A 25,174-nucleotide genomic window follows, 5' to 3' on the forward strand; every position below is an offset into this window, starting at 1 on the left:
AAACAATGCCAGAGCAAACGAAAATGGAAAGTTATAAAGATAGAATTTTAACCCGTGGCGCCTATCCTGGGAAAGAATGTAAGTCAAGTTATAATCTTCTGTATAGTCAGCTATTTATTTTTAAGAGATCCTTTTCTAACCTTGCATCTGGTCATGCATTTATTGATGTTTAAATGTATGTACATACTGTCAGCATTAATAAGAGGACAACTGAGCCCATTTTTTTTACTATTTTCTTGACCTGAAGCAATATAAATGACAGTTCTTACATCTCCATAATTGTTCATAACCTGCAGATTTTTGATAGTATACTTTTGATTTTGCTATTGATTCAGTAATGACATGGTGCCAGGTTTCCTTTGAGTCTTTTATTCACAACCTACTAGTATGCAACACAATGGTGGATGATGCTTCCTACAGTATTTGGGAAAGTTGGCAGGAAAAAAAAATAGATTGGGGAAAGATGATCAGGGATTTTGCAACCATTCAAAATTGTCCACAGAACTGGGGGGAAAAAATGAACTAGATTGCAACTGGACAATATTAGGCATCCCCCAGATTAATAGCTGTCCTTTAAAGGATGAAGAGGACACTAAAAACTTTTTTGTGAGGTTTGGAAGAACAGCTAGAAATGGCCAGAAGACAAGTGGCTGACATTATTAGCTGTTTACTGGGAAAGCTTTAAGAGCATATAGCAGCTTTCTAGCAAGAGATGGAGAAATGGGAGGCGCTGGAAAACATGTAATTCTGCAAAAATATACTGTGACTCCAGATCCATATTGGCAGAGTTTCAGAGGATTATGATTCTGAGGAAGGCATTTGAGAATTATGGGCTAGTTGTTGGGTTTATGTGAAGAATGACTATAACCCAAAGCTCAAATAAATGTTAGAGGAAATAGTCTGTGATCAGGTTTTCATAGCTGTAAGATGAAACTGTGTGTGTGTGAGAGAGAGAGAGAGACAGACAGACAGACAGACAGACAGAATTTGCAATAGCTGCAGTAGCCTTTTCCCTGTGAATCCTGCAGGCAGTGCATCTTAACAATCCTCCTATCTCAAGGACTGAACAAAACCTGTATTCCATGAGGCCCTCACTCTGCGGCATTTCTGCCAAGACAACTGAAGTAAAACATGGCAATTAGTCATGTATTTTTTCTTTGGGGATTTTGTCTGAGAGGCGGGCATTCGCTCTGTAGAAATTGGCCTCAGAGCCACATATTCTTTGTATGAGGATCAGTTGCTCTTAAAGGCACTTGTGCTACAGTTTTTAAAATGAATCTTCTCTCCCGCCCCCCACTCCCAGGCCTTCTCCTGCCATGAATTCCAGCAGCATAAAATACCTACCTGGCATTAGCTCTGAAAGTTTAATATAGTTTTGATGGTAAACTATGGGTGTCCAGAAAATTTAAAAGTAAAGTTTATTGCATCAGTAACTCAGAAACACAATTTCTAAAACTCTTGACACATTTAGCCAGAGGGTTAGTGGTGGCAAAGAAATAGAAATCATTGTTGAGGGCCACCATGCATCTGGAACTGAAATCCATCTGTCTTGGAAAGGGTAAGGGATGTTTTGCATGGTACACAGATGCTCCAGCATCTCAGTGCAAATCATCTCTAAAGCTAACTCTGTCTTCGCTTCTGAAAAGAATAATTCTCTATTAGGATTTCCAGATGGCAAATCAAGCTACTTTTGTTGTCTGATTTTAAAGAGAACTAGCCAAGGGTGGTATTTGGACAAGTCTGATGCTCCTTTGTCCTTGATTCTTAAATCACATTCTTATTTTTACCTGCACAGAGAAAGACAGTGGCACTCACCTGGCAAAAGTATTTCCTATTTTGTTATTGGTAATGAATCAGGGGCATCCACAGGGAGATGGTCAAAAATGTCTAGATAGCGTCCACAACTGTACAATTGAACTGTGATACATGTAGAAAATGACAGAGCTTCAACTGCATGGTTGTGGCTGCCATCTTGACTTTTTAGACCCTTCCCCCTCTGCAGACCACCCTGTAATGAATTAGCACCTTTCCCATTTGATACAGGTTGGACCATGGCCTCTGCTTCCATTTTTAATTGCAGATTCAGGGCGTTTCAAAGTCAAATTGTTAGTATTTCTAAAATATTCATTTTAAAATGTTACATTTTTAAAAACTTTCTATTTTGTTGCTTCTCTAATTCCTCTGCACCCCTGATGTTTTGCTCCAGAGCATCTTTAGCATATTTGTTAACTCAGCTCTAAGTTTGTGATGGGGTGAATGCTGTGGAAAATTTTGCAGAACACAACTCACAATGGCATTTGTATTTCTGACTGCAGCTTCCCCAATTTGACACATTTTAATTCAGAATGAGGCGGGCTGAAGTCCAATACAACTAGGAGGCACCAGCTTAATGGAGAAAACATTTAAAAAATGTTAACCATAGACAGAGCTGGTATGGTGTGGTGGTTAAAGTGCTGGAGTAGGAGTGGGGAGACCCTGGTTCTAATCCTCCCTTAGGCATGGAAGCCAGTTTGGAGATCTTGGGCCAATCACTCCCACCCAGCACTAATCAATACCAGGCTCTGCAACAAGCCAACTGCAAAACATAATCCCTTGTCACATTATGCATTGCATGAACTAGGCAAGCAAAGCAAGTGGACCCTGCAGCCTAGTGGGACAAATGCAAAGCACAACAACAAAAACAATGATCAGAGAACAACAGCAGCAACAACAACTTACCATTTCAACCCAAACTACAGCTAACTTGGATGGGGTTGTAACTGAAAAAGCAGCTTCTATTGCATTTGTAATAAAGCATGTTCATCAAAAATTCTAGAATTTTTGAGAAAGCACACATTAGATGGTTTCAGTGATAGGTGTTGATGTAATGCCTTATATGGTCTTTATTTCAGAGAAACATAAAGTCCAAGCAAACTTTTAAAAAAGACAGTTGGAACATTTTCTGTAAGATGGTAATAATGTTGATCATAAAGTTATTGTTATTGAAATGACAGGTGCCTAATTCTGCTTGCTGGAAAAATAACAAGGGGGAACAATACTCTATATTAATTATTACAGCTGGAATTATTCTGCAGGTTTTTCTGGCACTGCTTTTCTGCCACCTGTCCTTTTGTTTGCTTACAGACGAGCAACTGCAATAACCTAAGCAAGAAATCTTATTATTTGTTTTTATGAAGTTTTCTCAATTTGGTGACCCAAAGGAATCCATGAAGCAACAGTAATGATCTCAAAGAACAGATCCTGGGAGGAGGGGGAAAACAACTCCAGAACTTTCTTACTATCAGTTGTCGCTCACTGATCCTTAAGCAACTCTCCAGCCTGTATATTGCCAAATAGAGTAAAATACTAAGCAAAGCAGAAACTGCATTGTAGTCCTGGGATTCTAGGTAAATCATGAACCTGGAAGGAGCAGATTCAAGGAACTGAAGCAGAGATGGAGTTGTTACAGCTTCATCATGGGACTGTGTCACCATTTATGGATGGTGACGAGTTTGCCAATATTGGAGCCAAAAAAGACAAAATTAAAAACAGAAGTGGTATAGTAGTTATCTCTAGATAGTAACTATAGAGATAACCACTATGCTACTTCAGCTTTTAATTATTCATATTTTTTGCTCAATTATTCTCTCTATGATCCAAACCTTTCTTAAAAAATCTTAAGAAAATCTCCTACGATTCTACTACAGTATATATTTAATTAATAAAGAGTGGTTAGTTTTTAGTCCTAGAATTTTTTAGCACTGGAATTAGTTTGAGTTGAACTAAACTTCCTCATCATCTGAAAAGGGATGAGAAGGTTCATGGAACATCAACTGTCTCTTCCAGCTGCTAGCATAGAAAGAAAGTCCTTGAGTGGCCCCACATAATAGGGCTAGTCTAGGAACTCCCTCTCATTGCTCATTTTACTTTTCATACCCCTGCAGCTATAGTCTGTTATGCATCACACTGATCAACTCATCATGGCTTTTATTTTTAATTATTTTTTTCCTCAAAAAATGACATCCATTTAGTGACATTTGTGATTGCTGGAAATATTTCGAGAATTGTTCCTTTCCATTTGGCCAGGCACTCATGGTTGTGCATTGACAGCATACTGTACAATACACAAGTGGATACCTGGGATAGTAGCTGAATAGGTCAGCTGTGCTGTGGAAATATAGCCATGAAGAAAAATAATAGTGACTTTCACAAGTTTGTTAATATTGCTCATATTTATCTCATTTCACTGAAATTGATAAATAAACCTTTTTTTTACTAAAAAAGGATTTTCACTAGAAGGGGAATTTGTTAATTGCTGGTCAATGTAGGATACATAATTACTTTGTTCATGGATCTTGTTATTCAGGTTCATAAGTTCCATACCCCCACCCCACCCCCAATGGCTAATTTTAATTTTAAAGCTAATAATAGTGTTGGGAATGAGATGCCGTTTGCTTGAGTGAGAAAAATGCTTTAGAGGTGTAAGGCTGGGAATTACAATTACCACACAGTCCCTGGAGAGAGATGTGTTACCCTGAATCTAAATACCAGATTCACATGGGCTCAGATGATGATGATGATGATGATGATTAAATTTAGATGCTGCTCAACTCCCAGCAGGTAGTGAGGGCGGTATTTCAAGCATTCCTGGGTGTTCTATAGTTCATAGCTCCATTCATGGGGAAGCCACACTCAGAGAGACCAAAATTCTGCTGATTTTAAACTGCACAAAGAAATCTGCAAGAGATCTCTAACCACAGCAGTGTGACAGATCATGGTAATAAAAGTATCACTAGCTGGTAGCATCCATTCCTAGTAATATCTTAACTCTCCGCCAAGCTTTATTCTTTTTCCACAAAAAGCAACTAGGCTTTTTAGTGGAATTCAGTAGAAATGAGGCCTTGGGGGACTGTGTGATGGGGCAGTTGTGGAATGGCTGCTTCTGGAAATGTGCTGCTTGCCAGCTAGCTCTTCCTTACCATATTTGTCCTCTCTTATTCCTTCTTGTTGTGTCATGAAAACAGATGGGTGCTTCTTCAGGAACGGGTTGGACATCTAGAACAGCCTTTTCGGATCTCCTTGGAATATACTGCTAGTGGGAACAGGAGTATAGCTGCTGTCGATTCATTTGCAATGAAGAATTGCAGCACAGGTAAATATGGCTCTCTTTTTTTCTCTTCTATGTTAGGGTATTTTGCTTATTTGATATTATTGGAGCAGGAAACAGTTCTTTATGGTATAGAATTTTGGCTGTAGAAATAACTGGTTTGTTCATTTTTTTCAGTGCCTTTGTCCTCAACTTAAAGGTATCAGCCCCATACTTAATGTTTCCTAATTGGACAGTTCACGATAGTAATGTTGCTTGGGGCACTTTGTCTTGTTCGTGTTTTGCTTATGCGTGGTGTCTTTTATGACTGTACTGGTAATATACCTTGATGTAAATCACTGTAGAAAGGCAGAATAGAAATAACACAAATAAACCCTTATGCTGATATAGTTGCTGTAATTGTGAATAATCAAATGTTACTATCTTGTTCCTTCAAGTTTCTGAAATATCCCCATCTATTCTCTTTTAATACTAAGCATTTTAGTGCTATCATACAGACTTTGAAGCTCCCAGCATCAGCTTACAAACATCTTGTACATTGTATTCTTTTTGGTATGCAAGACAGCACTGGGGTCTTGTTAGGCAGCTATGTTTTGTGTCTCCCCACTTGTCTGTTCTTTCTTTGAGTATCTAAGGCATTCCTGTAGTGATCTGCTTTAAATCAAAGATTGTCATGTGCGCCGTTTCAATGTCTTTGATGCATCGTAACGTTTCGCATGTCATTAATTGGATGCGTGTTTCAGTTGTCTAGGGAGGATGGGAACGATTATCTTTTGGCTTTGCTTTGGAATGTATTTGTATTATCTACTGCGCTCAAGGTTACTTTCCCAGGCTAGCAACTCTGACGATTGCTAGCACCTGTGCCGGGCGGGGCTGTTACGAGGGAGGCGGGATACGTTTGAAGCAAGGGTTTAAGTTTGTATTTGGCGCGCTTTTACTCATTCTCAGCTTTCTCTGTATTTGTCTCTAGTACTTTAATAAATCAGATTTCATTCAGCATCCTCTTGTGAGTCTGAGTATTTGGGGCTAGGGCAATCATTACATAAAGCTGAGAATCTAAGTTCCTAAATCCGCTGGCCCCTGTCCAGGAAAGACAAGCGTCTAACCCTGTGAGGGAGAGAGCCCGCGATGACTGAACCCGACATCATGATGATGGAGGAAGGGGAACCGGACTCGACCGTGAGGCAGTCCGGCCGACCGTCCCAGGGTGGGGAGCTGTCAGCCATCCGAGAGGAGGCGAGCTCCGAGTCGGAGAGTGAAGCCGGGGGGCTGAAAACGGCCCCAGAGACCACCGTAACTTCGCCGGGCGAGCTGCTCACCTGGGATGAGACACAAGGAGATGCCACGGCAACGGGGGGTCCCTCCTGGAGGCAGAGATACCCATTATCCCCCAACGTGGTGCAGGTGCAGCCAACGGAGGGCTCACCCACTCCGGATCGGATCCGAGTGTTGGAGTCCAAAATGGATTCGTTGGAAGCTATATTGAAACAGCTGAGCTTGGATGTGACCTCGTTGCGAGAGGTCCGAGAAGAATCAAGCCAAAGGCATTCAACCCCCTCTTCCCAGGGGCTGTCCCCGGAACGGCGACGGGTGGTGCGGAGGCGCGAAGGGGACCAGTCGGTCCAGATGGAAATCGCAGCATCGCCAGGGCGATCGCCCCGGGGCCCCGTACCGCCCCGAGCCAGGGAAACACGAGCCGCGGCAGCACCGGTGGTGGGGCGCAGCGCGGCGGGAGGCGGCATGCGAGACTTCCCTGTCAAGTTTGATGGGGATCCGACCAAACTCTCGTTCTTCCTGACGAACGCGAAAGCCTACATGGAAGAATGGGGGGCGTTTTTCCAATCGGAAAAGGCAAGGATCATCACCATTGCCACCAAACTGAAGGGGAGGGCGGCAGACTGGTATGTCCAGATGTGCCAGTCGGAGGCGCCTGAACTGGAAAGTCTCGAGGAGTTCCTCGGGGCGTTGAAGCAACACTTCGAGGACCCCTTAGCAAAGGAGAGAGCAAAGCGAGCCCTGAAGGAACTCAAGCAGGGGTTCAGATCAGTGGCCGATTATGCTTTGGAGTTTAAAGCGCTAGCTGGGAAGGTGGATGACTGGTCCCAAGCAACCATTATCGAGCTCTTCAAGGATGGCTTGAATACAGAAGTGCTACGCTGGTCCCTGGGGAGGGACGACCCATACACGCTGTATGAGTGGATCCTGCTGGCGGGGAGGGCTGAACATGCCCAGGAGATCTTTGCCCAGCGGAAGACCGCCAAGTCGGGGCGGGAGGTGAAGCCCAGCCGCCCATCGACCACCGGGGGGAAACCGGGACAACGACCCTGGGACGAGGAGCGGGAGAAGCGATACGCAAAAGGCTTGTGTCTGAGATGTGGTAAGGAGGGGCATCGAGTGGCAGCATGCCCAAAAGCGAAGGTAGAGGAACGGCCCGGAAAACCGCCAGGAAAGTCCCCTGCATTGCCGAGGAAACAGAAAGCTGCGGTGGCTGAAACCGAGGGAGACGATGTGATGTTCTTCGAAATTGAGGGGGAGACCGAAATCCCGCAGCCGGCGGGAAACGCCAGCCACCTGCTCTAAAGGGCGCCGCTGGGCAGGTGGTAGAGGACGGGCGCGAGCCTCCATCGGTGAGTGGCACTTACCGCATACTCATGGTGAAATTGAAATTGGGCTCCCAATCCAAGACTGTGGAAGTATGGGCCATGATTGATTCGGGGTGTTCCCGGTGTCTTATGCACCCCGACGTGGTGGCAGCTTTGGAGCTCCCCACGTTCCCTTTACAGCGACCCATCGCTTTTACTCAATTGGATGGGTCCGTGGCAGGGGGCAAACCGGTCACCCATTTTACAGGGCATGTAGCCTTGCAACTGGGCAGTCACCAGGAAGGGTTATCTTTTGTAGTGGCTCCGGTTGGGGGACCATTGGTGGTGTTGGGGGTACCCTGGTTGGTGCAGCAAAATCCCCAAATAAACTGGGTCTACCGAACTATCACGTTTAGGGATGGATTTTATCAAGCGGCAGAGGGGAAGGGTGCCCCAGAGGAGATGGTGGGGGTTGCGGCAGCTGCGACTCCGCCTTACCCGGCCTCTCCTCTGGAAGGCTTGCCGGCTGAGTACAGGATGTTTGCTGATGTATTTGGTGAAAAGGAAGCTGACCAGTTGCCTCCCCATCGAAAAACGGACTGTGCCATAGAACTGCTACCCAACACTCAATTGCCTAAACCAAAAATTTATTCCATGACGCAAAAGGAACTGACCCTGTTGAGGGAATTTGTGGACAAAAATTTGGAGCGCGGATTTATTGAGCCGGCGAATTCACCCGTGGGGGCGCCGGTTCTTTTTCGCCCAAAAAAGGACGGCACATTGAGACTTTGTACGGATTCCCGCGGATTAAATGCCGTCTCAATTTCCAACAAATATCCCTTGCCATTGATAAAGGACATGTTGTCACATCTGGCCAAGGGCAAGATCTTCTCTAAACTGGATTTAAGAGAAGCCTACTATCGTGTACGAATCAAGGAGGGTGATGAGTGGAAAACTGCATTCAATTGCCCGTTGGGAGCCTTCCAGTATAAGGTGTTGCCGTTTGGGTTGGCTGGGGCCCCTGGGGTATTTATGCAATTAATCAATGAAGTTTTGCATGAACATCTGTTTAAAGGTGTATTGGTGTATTTGGATGATGTATTGATTTATACGGAAACCATGAAAGAGCATGTAGCTCTGGTAAAGAAAGTCTTGTGTAAACTCAGATCTGCTGAATTGTATGCAAAGCTATCAAAATGTGCCTTTCATCAGACCCAAATTGACTACTTGGGGTATAGGATTTCTGATAAAGGTATAGAAATGGACCCTGCCAAGGTGCAGGCTATCATGGACTGGGAGAGTCCCCGCACCCGCAGGCAACTTCAAAGTTTCTTGGGGTTCAGCAACTACTACAGATTGTTCATCAGGGGGTTCGCTGAGATTGCCTTGCCCCTAACGGAGCTGCTTCGAACAAAAGGGGTGGGAGATACTAGGAGAGTCAAAAATCCCGGAGCGCTGTTGAGGTGGACGCCCGCTTGTCAAACGGCGTTTGAGCGGCTGAAAGCAGCGTTCGTCAAAGAGCCCATTCTACAACATCCTGATCCCTCCAAGCCTTTCGTGGTACAGGCAGATGCCTCCGATTATTCTATTGGGGCATTATTGATGCAAAAAGATGAGGCAGGATGCCTCAAACCCTGTGCCTATCTATCCCGCAAATTCTCCGAGACTGAGAGACGCTGGCATGTTTGGGAAAAGGAGGCATTTGCAGTGAAAGCTGCATTAGAAGCTTGGCGGCATCTATTGGAAGGGGCAAATCATCCCTTCGAGGTCTGGACTGATCATAAAAACTTGGAGGCTCTTAGTACCCCTCGAAAACTGAGCCCTAAACAGGTTCGTTGGGCTCAATTTTTCAATCGCTTCAACTTTCAGTTCAAATTTATTCCAGGGAAAAAGAACTTCTTGGCTGATGCCTTGTCCCGGCAACCTCAGGATTCTGGGGCGGCGCCAGATGTGGTGAGCACCCTCTGGACGGCGCCCCAATTGGGCATGCAGGCTGTGACGCGAAGCCAAACACGCGCACAGCAACCGCCTACCACAAGCGCTGCTCAGCCAAGCACTTTGTCAATTCCCTCCCAATTGCAACAAACGTTTCTAAAAGAGCTAAAAACTGATACTTGGTTGCTTGCGAATAAAGATACTGTTACTTTTGACAGAGGCTTCGCTTGGAAATCCGACCGCCTCTACGTTCCTGAAACCCTCAGGAAAGATGTGTTAACACGTTCCCACGATGACAAACTCGCAGGTCACTTTGGGTTTGTGAAAACCCTGCACCTCGTTCGGAGGCAATTCTGGTGGCCCACATTACGCAAAGATGTCAAAGACTACATTGCTTCATGCACTGTCTGTGCAATGTCCAAGCGCAAGGTGGGCAAACCCCAGGGACTGCTGCAGCCGGTAGCAACCCCCTCTTCCCCTTGGGAAGAAATTTCCATGGACTTTATTGTAGAGCTTCCACCCAGCCAACGCAAAACGGTCATTTGGGTGGTCAAAGACTATTTTTCCAAACAAGCTCACTTTATTCCTTGCGTGTCCATTCCGTCAGCACGTCAATTGGCCCGCCTGTTCCTTGTACACGTGTACAGGCTACACGGATGTCCCTCCCGCTTGATTTCGGACAGGGGTACACAATTTACCTCACAGTTTTGGCGGGCTTTTCTCAAGCTGTTAGGCACGAAGCAAGCCCTGTCCACGGCTTGGCATCCTCAGACGGACGGGGCCACTGAGGCTGTTAACTCTACTCTGGAGCAATACCTGCGCGCTTTTGTGAATTATCAGCAGGACAATTGGGTAGACCTCTTACCATTTGCTGAAGTGGCTTACAACAATGCAGTGCATCAAAGCACTGGACAAACTCCGTTTCGAGTGGCTCTGGGTAAAGACTTTGTACCTATCACTGATCTCCCACAACCTCCTGCCAGTGCAGTCACTACAGATGATTGGTCAACACAACTCGCTGACTCTTGGCCAATGATTCAACAGGCATTGGCTGATGCACAAGCAGATTATAAACTCTATGCTGATCGGAAGCGTGCCCCACACCCTGCATTCCAAGTTGGGGACTCGGTTTACCTTTCTACCAAGTTTATCAAATCTGCACAACCTTCAAAGAAACTGGCACCTAAGTTTGTGGGTCCTTTCCCGATCGTTGCTCAGATTAACCCTGTGACTTTTAAACTTGACTTGCCTCATAACCTGAAACGCTTACACCCTGTTTTTCATTGCAGCTTACTCAAACCGACTATTCCTTCTGATCGCTGGCATCGGCAACCTCCACCCCCCACCCCCATCATGATTGATGGTCAGCAACACTTCGAAGTTAAAGAAATCCTCGACTCTAGACGCCTTCGCAATACTTTGCAATATTTAGTTCGTTGGAAACATTTCCCTCATCCTGAGTGGGTCGCTGCACCAGATGTGGCTTCCCCGGTTCTAGTGGCCCGTTTCCACTCCGCTTATCCCTCGAAACCTGGTCCCTAGGGGTATTTTTAGGGAGGCGGTATGTCATGTGCGCCGTTTCAATGTCTTTGATGCATCGTAACGTTTCGCATGTCATTAATTGGATGCGTGTTTCAGTTGTCTAGGGAGGATGGGAACGATTATCTTTTGGCTTTGCTTTGGAATGTATTTGTATTATCTACTGCGCTCAAGGTTACTTTCCCAGGCTAGCAACTCTGACGATTGCTAGCACCTGTGCCGGGCGGGGCTGTTACGAGGGAGGCGGGATACGTTTGAAGCAAGGGTTTAAGTTTGTATTTGGCGCGCTTTTACTCATTCTCAGCTTTCTCTGTATTTGTCTCTAGTACTTTAATAAATCAGATTTCATTCAGCATCCTCTTGTGAGTCTGAGTATTTGGGGCTAGGGCAATCATTACAAAGATTCCACAGTGCATGTTGAGAGAATATACTTAAGACAACTTTTTCCTCTCTTGTATTCTCAAGAGGGGTTGGATTTTGACATCCGCACTCCCCAACCCAGCATGACTATACTCGTTGCTGCTTATGTAAAACTCATCTGGAGAATATAAGGTGGCAAAAGGCTCAGATTCAAAATAACAAAGCACATAAGCAGGGAATGCAATCTAATAACTTACTACAGATGAAGGTTTCATCTGTGTGACAGTTCTGGGTTTGGAAGTGTCTGTAGGCCTCAGATTCCATCACTTGCTGATGGTAATTGGGAAAGGGAAGAAGTCCACTCTGACCACTGGTATTTCCTTGACTCCTCTACTTTTACAGCACTTCCAGAGGTCCAGCCTTTCCATCTCCAACTCCTCTAAATCCTTTTGAAAACACACTCCAAGTTGATTTGGGCTGATTTGGATTAGGCAACCCTGGCAAGCTAAAGATGGAGGGATATACTTCTGGAAGTAGAGGGATAAAATAATCCCTTTATGCCATGCAAGACAAAAATTGGTGAGAGATGAGTTGGAAAGGAAATGCAAAACAAATAGTTGTCAGTTTCAAGAGCTTCCAGTGGCATTGCTAGATATCTCACCCATGCTCATAGTCATACATAACAATAGCGTATATGCCCTCTCTCATCCTTCCCCTTGCTCTCCAGATCTCTAATATTTTGTTTTGTGAATGTTCCAGGTTGTCTAGCTGTAAGCACCACTTTAACCCAGCTAGAAGTTATCTTTTCCCTCTCCTCACTGACTGCCTTCAAATAGCATTTCCCACTCAAGGTTACTACTGAGGTATATTGCAATTGGTTGCAACAACAAACATCTACAGTAGTTGCAATGACACTTGATCACCAGGGAGCCAACTTGGGTTAAAACCCTGAGCTCTTCTCTTTCTTTTGGAGATTCCTTAGACTTAAGTTGTTTCAACCATTTCCCACAGAATTCTTTCCCATGTCACTCTGGTCATTTCCCTACCACGGAACAACATATATCTGAGTTCAGGGACACATGCAGTAGATTCTTCTACAGTACTTTACATTTCTCGCTAATACTGAGAAAATTATCTAGCGTGGAGGTTTAATTCTGGATGAATCCCTAATTGTTTCCAATGAACTGGCTTAAAAACCATGCCATAGCATAGCTATTTTTCCTCCAGGTTTTCTCTCTCACAAAGAAAAATAACACATCCATCTATCACTTGTGGTATTAAGTGTGTAAAGGCACTGTGTGAATTACACTGCACTTCAAAGCTCAAGTGGGAATTGTTACCTAGTTTGTTTAGGTAATTTTACTCCTATCCATAGGGACTATGAAGGCTTCCATTAGTAGTCTGTGCAGTGTTTGCTGGTAAATCCAGACTGGAAATTTGGCCAAGGCAACTGTAGGCATGCTAACAGTCCTAGCTGTTTTCTGGCAAACTCATATCTAGAAGAATGTCTGCCAGTGAGGACTGTCTAAACAACTGAACAAAAAGATCAGTTTTGTTAGCAAGCAGAGTCTGGAGAGAAATGTTTGACCTTTTAAATATGTGGTGTTTGCTGTTTCCTGAGGTCTCAGCTCTGGCTGGACAAACCGCATGTAAATGTATTTTCAAGAAAAGTATACGTATGCTGCTGTTGAGTGCCACCAGATCAGAAACACAGCAGTGGAATTAAAGAAAAGAAAAAAAAGAAAGCCATCATTTATACAGCTAGGTGGCAAAACCTGTCCAACCTTCAATGACCTTGACAAGCAAAGCAGGCTTGGAACGAGTTAGTAAGTAGATGAGAGTCTGCCAGGGAATCCCATAATTATAAGCAAGACTGGGAAGTAGGCAAAGCATCCCAGAAGATGATAGCAACCCATTTGCATTTTATTGCCAAGAAGGCATGTGGCATTATTGGGTTTTAATTGTTCACATTTTATTTGGAATTATTAGCTGCCTCCACTGCTCTTGTAGAATAAACTAAATGAAGCAGTAGGGCTAGGCAAAACTTTTAAGGGGTGATTAGCTTTGACTAAGCCCCTTCAAAGCTCTTTTACAAAGGACCCCTGCCCTAAAGAGCAAAATGAAACCAAATGCATAGAAACCATTTTTGGCTAATGCCAGAAGAGGCGTCTGAAGTGTCACCAAGTCCCTTGTTGTAGCCAAGTGCATCATCTCTGAGTCTCAACAATGCAAATAGTGTCAACTTCATGTAGCAAAGCACCACATCGAGGCAATGCGTGGTTGTCTCATGTAGTAAACTAATCCTAAACCCTTTCAAAACTATCCTGAACTTTTGCTGGTGAATTATCATTACAGACCTAAATCTAATCTTCTCTTCTGTTGAACCAAACCTTTCTTTGCTAGGGAATTTCAGTGTAACTCACATTGTGTGGTATTGACATAATGTCTTGCTGAGGCAAAAATACCCTGTCCTGACTGGCAAACAAAATATACTGTCTTCATTAGTGGGGAAAGGGAGAAGGATCTGCATCAGAATGTTTAAAAAATATGGACTGGGATTCAGGTAAAAGCCAACATTGTGTGATCAAGGGGGACCATTGGAGTTGCCAGGGTATTCTGGTGCTGACATACCCAGCAAATAAGGAACAGCCTCTGTTTGGTATTTACAGATTAAAATGAGAAGTGCATTGAATTGTATGTGTATTGCGTGCCCAGAATAATTGGATTTCTGGAGTCCCATGTTCCAGTGGGTCTTTCAGCTGCTGAGAGAAATGGGGCTGAAGGAGTAACTGAAGAATGTTTTGCTTTTCTCCAGTACAAAATGTCTGCTGGATCCTCCTTCCAGCAACAGCAGAACTCCAACCTGGCACATTTAATTAAATAACTGTTAATTATGCAGTGTAATGAAATCACAGCAGGTGGCAGTACTTAGCCAATCTTGGCTGAGCTTAGAAAGGTTAAACAGGGTTGGAAATGGTCAGTATTTGAATAGGAGACAACCAGGAAATTCCACATCTGTAGGCTAGCGGGAGATATTAAAAAAAAAAAAAATCCCAGAAGGAGAAAATCACAAATGGGAAGAAGGCAGTGACAAATAATTATATTGTTGCCAAAAGAAATGTGCCTTTGTAATCACCAGGACAAAATATGCCCTTGTTATCACTAGGGCGAGAAGATAACTGTCTTTTCAATATAAATTTACAGGTATGCAAGAATGTTTGACAAACAGAATGAAAAAGGATAAGATGGATCCAAATTCCAAGAGCTCTTAGCTGTCTTTTGCTTCAATTCATTAACAGTTCTGATGTTTTTTTTTCTTTTTCTTTTAAAATACATTTTCATCCTTTTTCATATGGAAGTAATGTTCTGATAGAAGGCATTGCATCACTGAGTAATGAAATTTTCACTAATAAGTGAACCTGGAGCAAAGAATGTATTAACACTTTTCTACCACTGAAATATGTAACTGGTTTTATTAACATCCACCCAATAATTTGTCCATTCCACAAGTACAGTAATTGGTACAGCGATATTTAGTAATTGATGGCAATTTCTAGTAATAAAAGCTGAGTTCAGTTCCTGAGAAATGTATTGACTTATTAATGGCATGTAATGGTTTTCTTAGAAATACTTTCTTTCACTTTGAGTAATTAATTTACTAAAACATTTTATTCTTCCTCAAAAATTTCTAATTAAAATAAAGTACCTAGAAGTAAGCAGCTAAATGATAAGTAATTGATTTTGTTCAACCTCAGCCAACTGGACATAGCAAAGGGGTGTGTGGGGGTCTTTCTGTTCTTTGAATAGGAGAAACAGGATACTTGTAAAATGTGCATAACACTTATATCAAACATCTTTTTATATATGATTTTTATTTAAACTTTTTAAAAAAAGAAGATAAAAACTAATACAAACTAATATAAAGTTAGGAAGAACAAAGCAAAAGAAAGAAAACAGAGTAAGAAAAAAGTGGAAGAAAAAAAAGTTATAGAAAAGAAAGAAAAAAGATACGAAGACATGGCTTCCAATATTCTTCACAGCAGTTATAAGTATAGTTATATTTTAACCTCTCTGAAATTACATCATAATACTCGTCCTTCTATAATCTTTCCTGTCTAATCATCAAAACCATAAATCACAAGTTCTTTTTTTTTAATTTATATGCAAACAGTCCATAAGAGGTTTCCATTCACCAATAACTGTAGATAGTATCTTTTCTGTAATCAAAGAAGTTAATTTATCCATCTCAGCAAGATCTGTCAGTTTCACCCACCATTCCTCCTTAGGGGTGGTATAGAATCTTTCCATCACTGTGCATATATGGAACATCTTCTAAAAACATCTTTTCCTCAAATTCTGAAGACTCATGTCCCTCCAACGGTAGCATGAAGATACCTTGCTAAGTATTCGTAAAGGTTATGTCTTAGTGATATTACCTGCACGTCATCCCCAACTCATCAGAAAGACAGTTACATTTATCTTTAGCTGTTCCAGTTTAAGAGTAGTCACTTTTCTCATGCCTGGCACAAATCTTGTACAAGCAATCTATGGTGCCTGATCATCACTGTTGGTAATGAGTTATTTGAGGAGTGGGCCTTAGCTCTTGCTGATCACATTAAGCCAGAATGGGCATGCCCCTCCCATCTGGTCACTCCATACCCATTTAGCATGTGCTGATTTATTCCAACAGGAATAAATAACACTGGATTCAAAATAAATAAATAGCTATTATCCTTAAAAATGGACAATAATCCTTGTAGAGGTGGCAGGGAGAAAAGGAATTTACTGTATATCTCTTTGTTTCAGAGAAAAACAAAGGATTTTAAGGAATTGGAAAGGAAAGAGAAAGAATGTGTGTATGTTTGATCTACCCCCTTTCACACCACAGATTTAAAAGTAATCTCCTTTTCAGGCTTAAGAAGTCTGGCTGCAGTTCAAAAATGACCTGGCTACAGTTGAATTTCACTTTTTCATGTTAACTTGCACAGAGAAAGGAAGGGGAGAGAGAAAAAACAAGGCTCTCCTGGACAGGTATTTTAGGTAAGGCAGGAGCAGCTCCCTGGGATCAGAAACCTGGTGGCCCTGGCAGGAGAATTTAGAAGGTGGGGATGGGGCAGGGGAAAAACTTACTTCCTCCCAGCCATAAATACAATACACAGTCAAGATTAGCTTTAGCATGTTTTGTTTGGGTGTGTTCAAAAGGAACCTGACTACACTGGTGCAAAACACTCGCACAAAAGCAGAGTAAGTTTTAACAAATGACTAAGCCCTCCATTCTGGCCAGCTGTCAAAACACACCTCCCTTTCAACTCTACCCCATCTTAAAGAGAGAGATTGGTGGATGTTATTCTTGCTAGATGGTGATGTTCAGCAGGAGGGCAGATGAAGCCAGGGGAATCCACCTAGCACTTTCCTTAACTTGTCCCACATTAAAACTATAAGAACTGCTCCGCTCCTTGGCCTTGTTACTGAGGCAGAATAGGACTTAGGGCAGTTCAAAGCAACCCTTTTCTGCTGCCTCACAGAAGCATTTTAAGACAGCTGTGAGGAAGAGCTCTGAGAGGAAAGGAAACTCTCAGCTTCATGAGTTCAAGATTAGAAATGTAGCTGGAAGGCTGTATTGTGGAAATGCTATTTTACAGAGTTAACATTGAAGTTCTTTGACAGCAATCCTTTTAAATGTAACTCTGCTTCCTAAGAAGCTGCAAGCAACCAAAGCCATTTCTAGCTTTTAAGCTAGAATTTGAAGAGATAGCTCTGGGAAGCCTATTACCCGGCAGTCATAGATTCACACTCCCTGCAACACAGCATGTTTTCCCCATAGTACGTCAGGGCATAGGGAGTACCTTAACTATAATGATATGGCTAAAGTGCTATATTGTTATAGCTAGGGCAAATACATGGCATCAGAAACTGGCTTCCAGTCTAGGACCTATAGCGAACTTTCCCAACCTGTAATCCTCCAGAAGGAATGGTCCCAACCCATTTGAAGGACACCAGTTTAGAAAAATCTGAAGTATCTATAGTATTTCAAGTAAGACTGCTTAATGCAGACTTGGATGAAGACAGCCAGGCAGAGCACTGTGTCAGAAAAGGTCACATGAAATATATCACATGAATCTTTCTTATTGGTGGCTCTTTTCCACATGTGCCAGAAATTTTAATATCAATGCATATTAATATATAAACCTATAAATTGCGAACTTAAGTTTAGGGCTATTTAGCTCTCAGTCAGCAATGTATCTACTTTTTTAGATCCAGACATGTGCCATTATGTCTGCATATAGCATTGTTTGAGACATGAATCTGGCCCCTAAAGGTCTATCTTTTAGGAGTACAGCCATGTTAATCCATGGTGGCAAAAAACAAAACAAAACACCTATGGGAATATCTGTCTTTTTTAAAAGAGAAATGATAATTGGCCATGCTTATGTTACACCAGTGGACAGATTAAAATGCAGTGCTGCTGAAAATCAAAATATTAAAGACCTACAGACTTGCGGCGGGGACATGGAGGACTGAACAGCTGTGCCCGCGGGCTCAGTGGGCAGAACTGACAAGGCAGCAGGTTTTTCAGGCTCTGGTAGGTCTTTCCTGAAGCCCAGGAATGTTTCTCTGGAAAAAGGAAAACACCTGGAATCACCCCATCTGTCCTCCAGATGGCTGCTTGCAGCCAGAAGATTGCAAACAGCACTGGTGCTGGACTGGTAACAGCTAGCCGGGAGGCTGGGACATCACCATTTCCAAGCTGTGCTGTAGCCTTAATGGGATACTAAGACCAGCCACCCCATTTCTAAATCACCCAATTTATATTTCTTTTAAGTACGCATACCCTAAGAGAGGCTTTCTACAGCAAGGAGAAGCTGGCTTCCTTGGTGCTCATCGTTATTTTGGGGATCAGTTTGTTTTTAAAAAAATCTTTTTACATTTTGGACATTGTTTTCCATCCAAATATTAAGGACAATTGAGACTAAATAACTATCTCCCTGTTATTATTTTTCTACCAAATTTGAAGTTATTAGTATTTTCCTACATGTTGAATTGGCTGTTTTGAACTTTCAGTTTTCTGCTTCTACTTTCCCTGGGAAACTGTCTGCATATCTCACTTTCACTTGTATAAACACATTCCAGAATCCTTTCATATGTTCGACTTTCTCTGGTTAAGCTCCTAGGGGGCGCCATAATCTACTGCGTGAGACATGGAGGATTTTAAATAGACCTTCTCTGACTTCCACTGAGATTTTAAACAGATTCTTTCTGATTCCTACTAAGTTTTTATGCAAGGCATTCAGGACATTGTGGAAAATATGAGACCTAAAATGTGTCATCTGGTTGGGGATGGTGTTGATGAAACTGAGGAATTTAACAGTGACAGAAATGTTTCTTCTAAGAATGAGATCTGGACTTCTGTTGAAATGCTGGATGAAGTTTGGATTGTTGAGTTGAAGAAATTAAAGGGAGAGAGCTGGGGATGAAGGAGTATGGCGGCAGGACGAGTGATGTGAGAGCTCGAGAATATTCTCATCTACAACGCAGGACGAAGGTGGCTTTGTGGAGTCGGAGAGACAGGCAAACCACGGGGGCAGCACTGGAAGAAGAGCTCTGCTGATGAAGAGCTTCAGCGGCTTTGGAGCGGCAGGCAAAAGCTTTAACTTTCTTCTTGTCACTTTCATTTTCACCGTAAAAGAGCAGCCGGGAAGCCAGGAAGCAAGAACTGTAGAGCCTGTGTGAGTAGCCTAGCTTTCTAGGCAATTCTGCTGCCCCCTTCACTTTGATGAAAGGAACAATAATTACTGACTAAATAAAGAAAAAAGAAGAAACTTCCTCAGTAGGGGGGGGGGGACTTTACAACTGGGGGGGGGAATCTTTATTATAAGTCCTTGCTGCGATAAGGGGAAAACTGATTTATTTAATTAATTCGTCACGCCATATTGTAATATACTATAGCTTTATATAAATACTTAAGCATATTTTGTGCTGTATAAGTAGAAATAGATATTGTATATTGTATATTGTAACATATAAACAAATAGTGTATTAGGATTAATAGTTAAGATAAGCTAAAAAATTAAGGATATTTACAAAACAAAATGAATACAAGAAGACAGATTAGGAGAGGCTCAGAAGTGGGGGAAGGTGAATGGTTGAAAGCCATGTTTGAAGACTTTACACAGAAAACAATTCAAAACATCACTCAAAATTTAACTCATTTATTGGGAGAGAAAATTGATGGCTTTGAGAAAAGATTAGACCATAAGTTAGAGACAATGGACAAAATAATAAAAGCAGATATCCAAGAAGTAAGAGAAAGAGTGGAGAAATTAGAATGGGAAAAGGACACTGAATTAGACTGTTTAACTGTGTTAGAGTTAAAAGAAAAAGAATACTGTATTAGGCTTAGAGGAGTACCAGAAAAAAAAGAGCCAGAAATTAGAGAAATAGTGATTCAAATGCTTGCCAATTTAATTGACTGGGATGAAGAAAAATTAGAAGAAAATATAGAAAAAATATATAGAGTTAACTCGAAATATGCAAAGGTTCATAGGAAACCAAGAGACATAATAATTGAATTTGCAAGAAAGAGGACAAAAGAATTGATAATACAGGCCTCTTATGGTAAAAAAATTAACATTGAAGGAGTGGAAATCATGATACTGAAGGACATACCACTGAAAATACTTATAAAGAGAAGAGAATACTTTTTTCTTACTGATGTCTTAAAAAGAAATAAAATTCCCTTCAGATGGGAAATTCTGGAAGGAGTTAATGTTATGTTTAAACAACAAAGATACAAATTGAATACTATCTCAAAAGGGCAGGAATTTCTTAAAAAACATAAGAAAGATCTGGAAACAGATGCAGAGGGGAGTGACAGATTTAAAAGTAAAGAAAGTAAAGGAAAGTGTCTAGATTCTGAAGACCGCAGTGTAGAAGAATTAGCTTCTAGCTCTAAAGAGTTTACAATACTTCTCTCAAACGAATGAACTAAAATGCCTCTCCTGGAACATAAATGGAGCCAACTCCCCAGTTAAAAGGAAAAAAGTTTTTCATTATTTATATACATTGAAACAAGATATTATATGTCTTCAGGAAATGCACATTGCTAAAAAAGATGATAAATATTTGATAAACAAGAAATTAGGAAATGAATTTATAGCAGCAAGTGAAAAAAAATGGAATTGTAATATATGCAAAGTCTCATTTAAACTCTAAATTGATAAGTACTGACAAAAATGGAAGATACATAATAATAGAAGTGGAACTGCCAAGCCTTAAAGTATTAGTGGTTGGAGTATATGCCCCAAATGATAATCAGATTTTTTTTTATCAAAATTTACTTAATGTACTTTCTGAACTACCCTATAATAATTGGATTATGATGGGAGATTGGAATGGGGTTACTTTACCTATCATTGATAGAAAGTCTGAACAACAAATTTTAAAAAAAATCAAGAAAAATTATCTGTCTTTTTTTGATATGACTGAAAATTTGGCTATTGTAGATGCCCAGAGACATAAAAATGGCTTGGCCAGAGATTATTCCTTCTAGTCAGATAGATTCAAATCGTTCTCCAGGATTGATATGATATGGCTATCTAAAAATCTGGCAAATAAAATCTCTGACGTAACAACACTCCCCAGATCCTTCTCAGACCATAACCCGATTCAATTGAGCATAAAACTCCACCCAAAAAATTATAGGTGGAGATTAAATTAAACTTTGCTGAGAAATAAAGAATTTGTAGAAGATTGCAAAAAGAAACTAAAGGAATTCTTTGAATGGAATCTAAATAAAGAAGTAAGTATTGGTACTGTGTGGGATACTAGTAAGGCCTATATGAGAGGGTTCTTTATGTATCAAAATAGGTGTTTGAAAAAGGAAGCACAACAAAAAATTCGAATAATTTTAGATCAAATTAAGTTAAAAGAAAAAGAGCTCCAATTAAAGCCATCTGATGAGGAAATAAATCACCAAATAAAAATTTTGCGACAACAATTAAAAATACAACAGATGAAATTAAAAGGAAACTGAGATATATCAAACAAAGAAACTTCAAACATGCTAATAAAGCGGGTAAATGGTTGGCATATAAATTAAGAAAAGATAAGGGAAAAAAAACCAATACCAAAATTCGAGAAAATGGGGAAGAATTAGTTGACAATGAAAAAATTAAGGCATTTTATAACTTTTTTACAAATTTATATAAGAAATATCAATTGACAAAATTGAAAACTATTTGCTAAAACACAACTTAAAGAAAGTAACTAAAGATCAAAAAGCAACAATTAACAACCCCATTACAACACAGGAAATTATAGATGCTATTAGAAAACTGAAAACAGGCAAAGCCCCAGGACCAGATGGTTTTTCTGCAGGATACTATAAATATTTCCAAGATCAAATACTACTACCAGTTAAGGATTTATTGAATATGATTGTATCAGGAAATCCAATACCTCAGTCTTGGTCTGAGGCAAATATTATATTAATTCTGAAAGAGAAACAGGATCCGACACTATGTAGAAATTATAGGCCTATTTCGCTACTGAATAATGCCTACAAAATATTTACATTAATTCTAACTGAAAGATTAAAAATTATATTACAAGAAATAATTGACCATGACCAAAGTGGATTCCTACCCCGAAGACACATAAAAGATAACATAAGGACTACCATAAATATAATAGAGTATGCCCAAATTCATAATGAAAAACAGATTATGCTACTCTTTTTAGACGCAGAAAAAGCCTTTGACAATTTAAACTGGAATTTTATGCTTAAAAGCTTGGGATTTATGGATTTTGGCGACACATTTATAAAGGCAGTCAAAGCAATCTATGTTGTTTAATCGTTTAGTCGCTTCCGACTCTTCGTGACTTCATGGACCAGCCCACGCCAGAGCTTCCTGTTGGTCATCAACACCCCCAGCTCCCCCAGGGACAAATCCATCACTTCTAGAATATCATCTATCCATCTTGCCCTTGGTCGGCCCCTCTTCCTTTTGCCTTCCACTCAGCATCAACATCTTCTCCAGGGTGTCCTGTCTTCTCATTATGTGGCCAAAGTATTTCAGTTTTGCCTTTAATATCATTCCCTCAAGTGAGCAGTCTGGCTTTATTTCCTGCAGTATGGACTGGTTTGATCTTCTTGCAGTCCAAGGCACTCTCAGAATTTTCCTCCAGCACCACAGTTCAAAAGCATCTATCTTCCTTCTCTCGGCCTTCCTTATGGTCCAGCTCTCGCAGCCAGATGTTACTACAGGGAACACCATTGCTTTAACTATGCGGACCTTTGTTGTCAGTGTGATATCTCTGCTCTTAACTATTTTATCGAGATTTGTCATTGCTCTTCTCCCAAGGATTAAGTGTCTTCTGATTTCCTGACTGCAGTCAGCATCTGCAGTAATCTTTGTGCCTAGAAATACAAAGTCTTTCACTGCCTCTACGTTTTCTCCCTCTATTTGCCAGTTATCAATCAAGCTGGTTGCCATAACCTTGGTTTTTTTCAGGTTTAGCTGCAAGCCAGCTTTTGCACTTTCTTCTTTCACCTTCATCATAAGGCTCCTCAGTTCCTCTTCACTTTCAGCCATCAAAGTGGTATCATCTGCATATCTGAGATTGTTAATGTTTCTTCCAGCAATTTTAACTCCAGCCTTGGATTCCTCAAGCCCAGCTTGTCGCATGATGTGTTCTGCATACAAGTTGAATTGGTAGGGTGAGAGTATACAGCCCTGCCGTACTCCTTTCCCAACCTTAAACCAGTCCGTTGTTCTGTGGTCTGTTCTTACTGTTGCTACTTGGTCCTTATACAGATTCTTCAGGAGGCAGACAAGATGACTTTGTATCCCCATACTGCTAAGAACTTGCCACAATTTGTTATGGTCCACACAGTCAAAGGCTTTAGAATAGTCAATAAAACAGAAATAGATGTTTTTCTGAAACTCCCTGGCTTTTTCCATTATCCATCGGATATTGGCAATTTGGTCCCTAGTTCCTCTGCCTTTTCTAAACCCAGCTGGTACATCTGGCAATTCTCGCTCCATGAATTGCCGAAGCCTACCTTGCAGGATCTTGAGCATTACCTTACTGGCATGTGAAATGAGTGCCACTGTTTTATAGTTTGAACATTCTTTAGTGTTTCCCTTTTTTGGTATGGGGATATAAGTTGATTTTTTCCAATCTGATGGCCATTCTTGTGTTTTCCAAATTTGCTGGCATATAGCATGCATTACCGTGACAGCATCATCTTGCAAGATTTTGAACAGTTCAGCTGGGATGCCGTCGTCTCCTGCTGCCTTGTTATTAGCAATGCTTCTTAAGGCCCATTCAACCTCACTCTTCAGGATGTCTGGCTCTAGCTCACTGACCACACCATCAAATCTATCCCTGATATTGTTATCCTTCCTATACAGGTCTTCTGTATATTCTTGCCACCGTTTCTTGATCTCTTCTTCTTCTGTTAGGTCCTTGCCATCTATTGTCTTCTTCCACTTCTGTGCATTGCTTGTTTAAAAATAATTCCTTATCTCTTCTGGCTAACCTCTGGAATTTTGCATTTAATTGGGCATATCTCCCCCTATCACTGTTGCCTTTTGCTTTCCTTCTTTCTTGGGCTACTTCTAGTGTCTCAGAAGACAGCCACTTTGCCTTCTTGGTTTTCTCTTTGTTTGGGATGTATTTTGTTGCCGCCTCCTGAACAATGTTGCAAACTTCTGTCCATAGTTCTTCCGGGGCCCTATCTATTAAGTCCAGTCCCTTAAATCGATTCTTCATCTCCACTGCATATTCCTTAGGAATATTAGTGAGCTCATATCTAGCTGATCTGTGGGTCTTCCCTAATCTCTTGAGTCTGGTCCTAAATTGTGCAAGAAGAAGTTTGTGATCTGAACTACAGTCAGCTCCAGGTCTTGTTTTTACCAACTGTATAGATCTCTGCCACCTTTGGTTGCAAAGGATGTAATCAATCTGATTTCGGTATTGTCCATCTGGTGAAGTCCATGTATAAAGCCGTCTCTTAGGTTGTTGGAAGAGAGTGTTTGTTATGCAGAGTGAGTTGACTTGACAAAATCCTAGCAGCCTTTGTCCTGCTTCATTTTCTTCTCCCAGGCCATGCTTACCTGTAATTCCAGGTGTCCTTTGACTGCCCACCTTAGCATTCCAGTCTCCTGTGATGAAAATAACGTCTCTTTTAGGCGTGTTGTCCAGTAGGTGCTGCAAATCCTCATAGAACTGCTCTACTTCAGCTTCTTCAGCATCTGTGATTGGGGCATATATTTGGATCACTGTGGTGTTATATATTTTTTTCTTTTAATATAAGGGGAGGGAACAAGTGTATTTAGTGATTTAGTGTGCCAATGGAATGATTTATAGAAATAATGTGATTTTGGTTTAATATAGAGTAAGGGATTGATTATGGAAAATTGTTGTATATCCTTGCTGTTAGAAGTTGGAAGTCACCTCTTTTTGTAATTTTGAAAAATTTTCTCTTGTGTTTCTACACTTTTTTAGTTTTTTTCTTTTTTTCTTTGTAGTTTGTTTTTCTGTAGCTTTTATCTTTTCTTGAAACTTAATACAATTCTTATTAAAAAATATTAATGACCTATAGTATAGGTACCAACAGAATTTCTATTCCTACATTGCCTCAGCTGGAAACTGAGAGTGATCAGAG

The 25,174-nt window shown here is 41.2% G+C and overlaps 1 protein-coding gene across 1 annotated transcript in view; it reads left to right on the plus strand.

Annotated features, from left to right (window-relative positions):
- Positions 1-25,174, plus strand: part of ALK (ALK receptor tyrosine kinase) — a 693,943-nt gene that overhangs the window by 460,664 nt on the left and 208,105 nt on the right. Inside the window, exon 5 of the mRNA XM_063289507.1 lies at positions 5,004-5,131. Coding sequence (XP_063145577.1) covers positions 5,004-5,131 — 128 coding nt within the window. The remainder of the gene's footprint in view (positions 1-5,003; positions 5,132-25,174) is intronic.

Source organism: Candoia aspera, chromosome 1 (assembly GCF_035149785.1).
Source record: "Candoia aspera isolate rCanAsp1 chromosome 1, rCanAsp1.hap2, whole genome shotgun sequence".
Lineage (NCBI taxonomy): Eukaryota > Metazoa > Chordata > Lepidosauria > Squamata > Boidae > Candoia > Candoia aspera.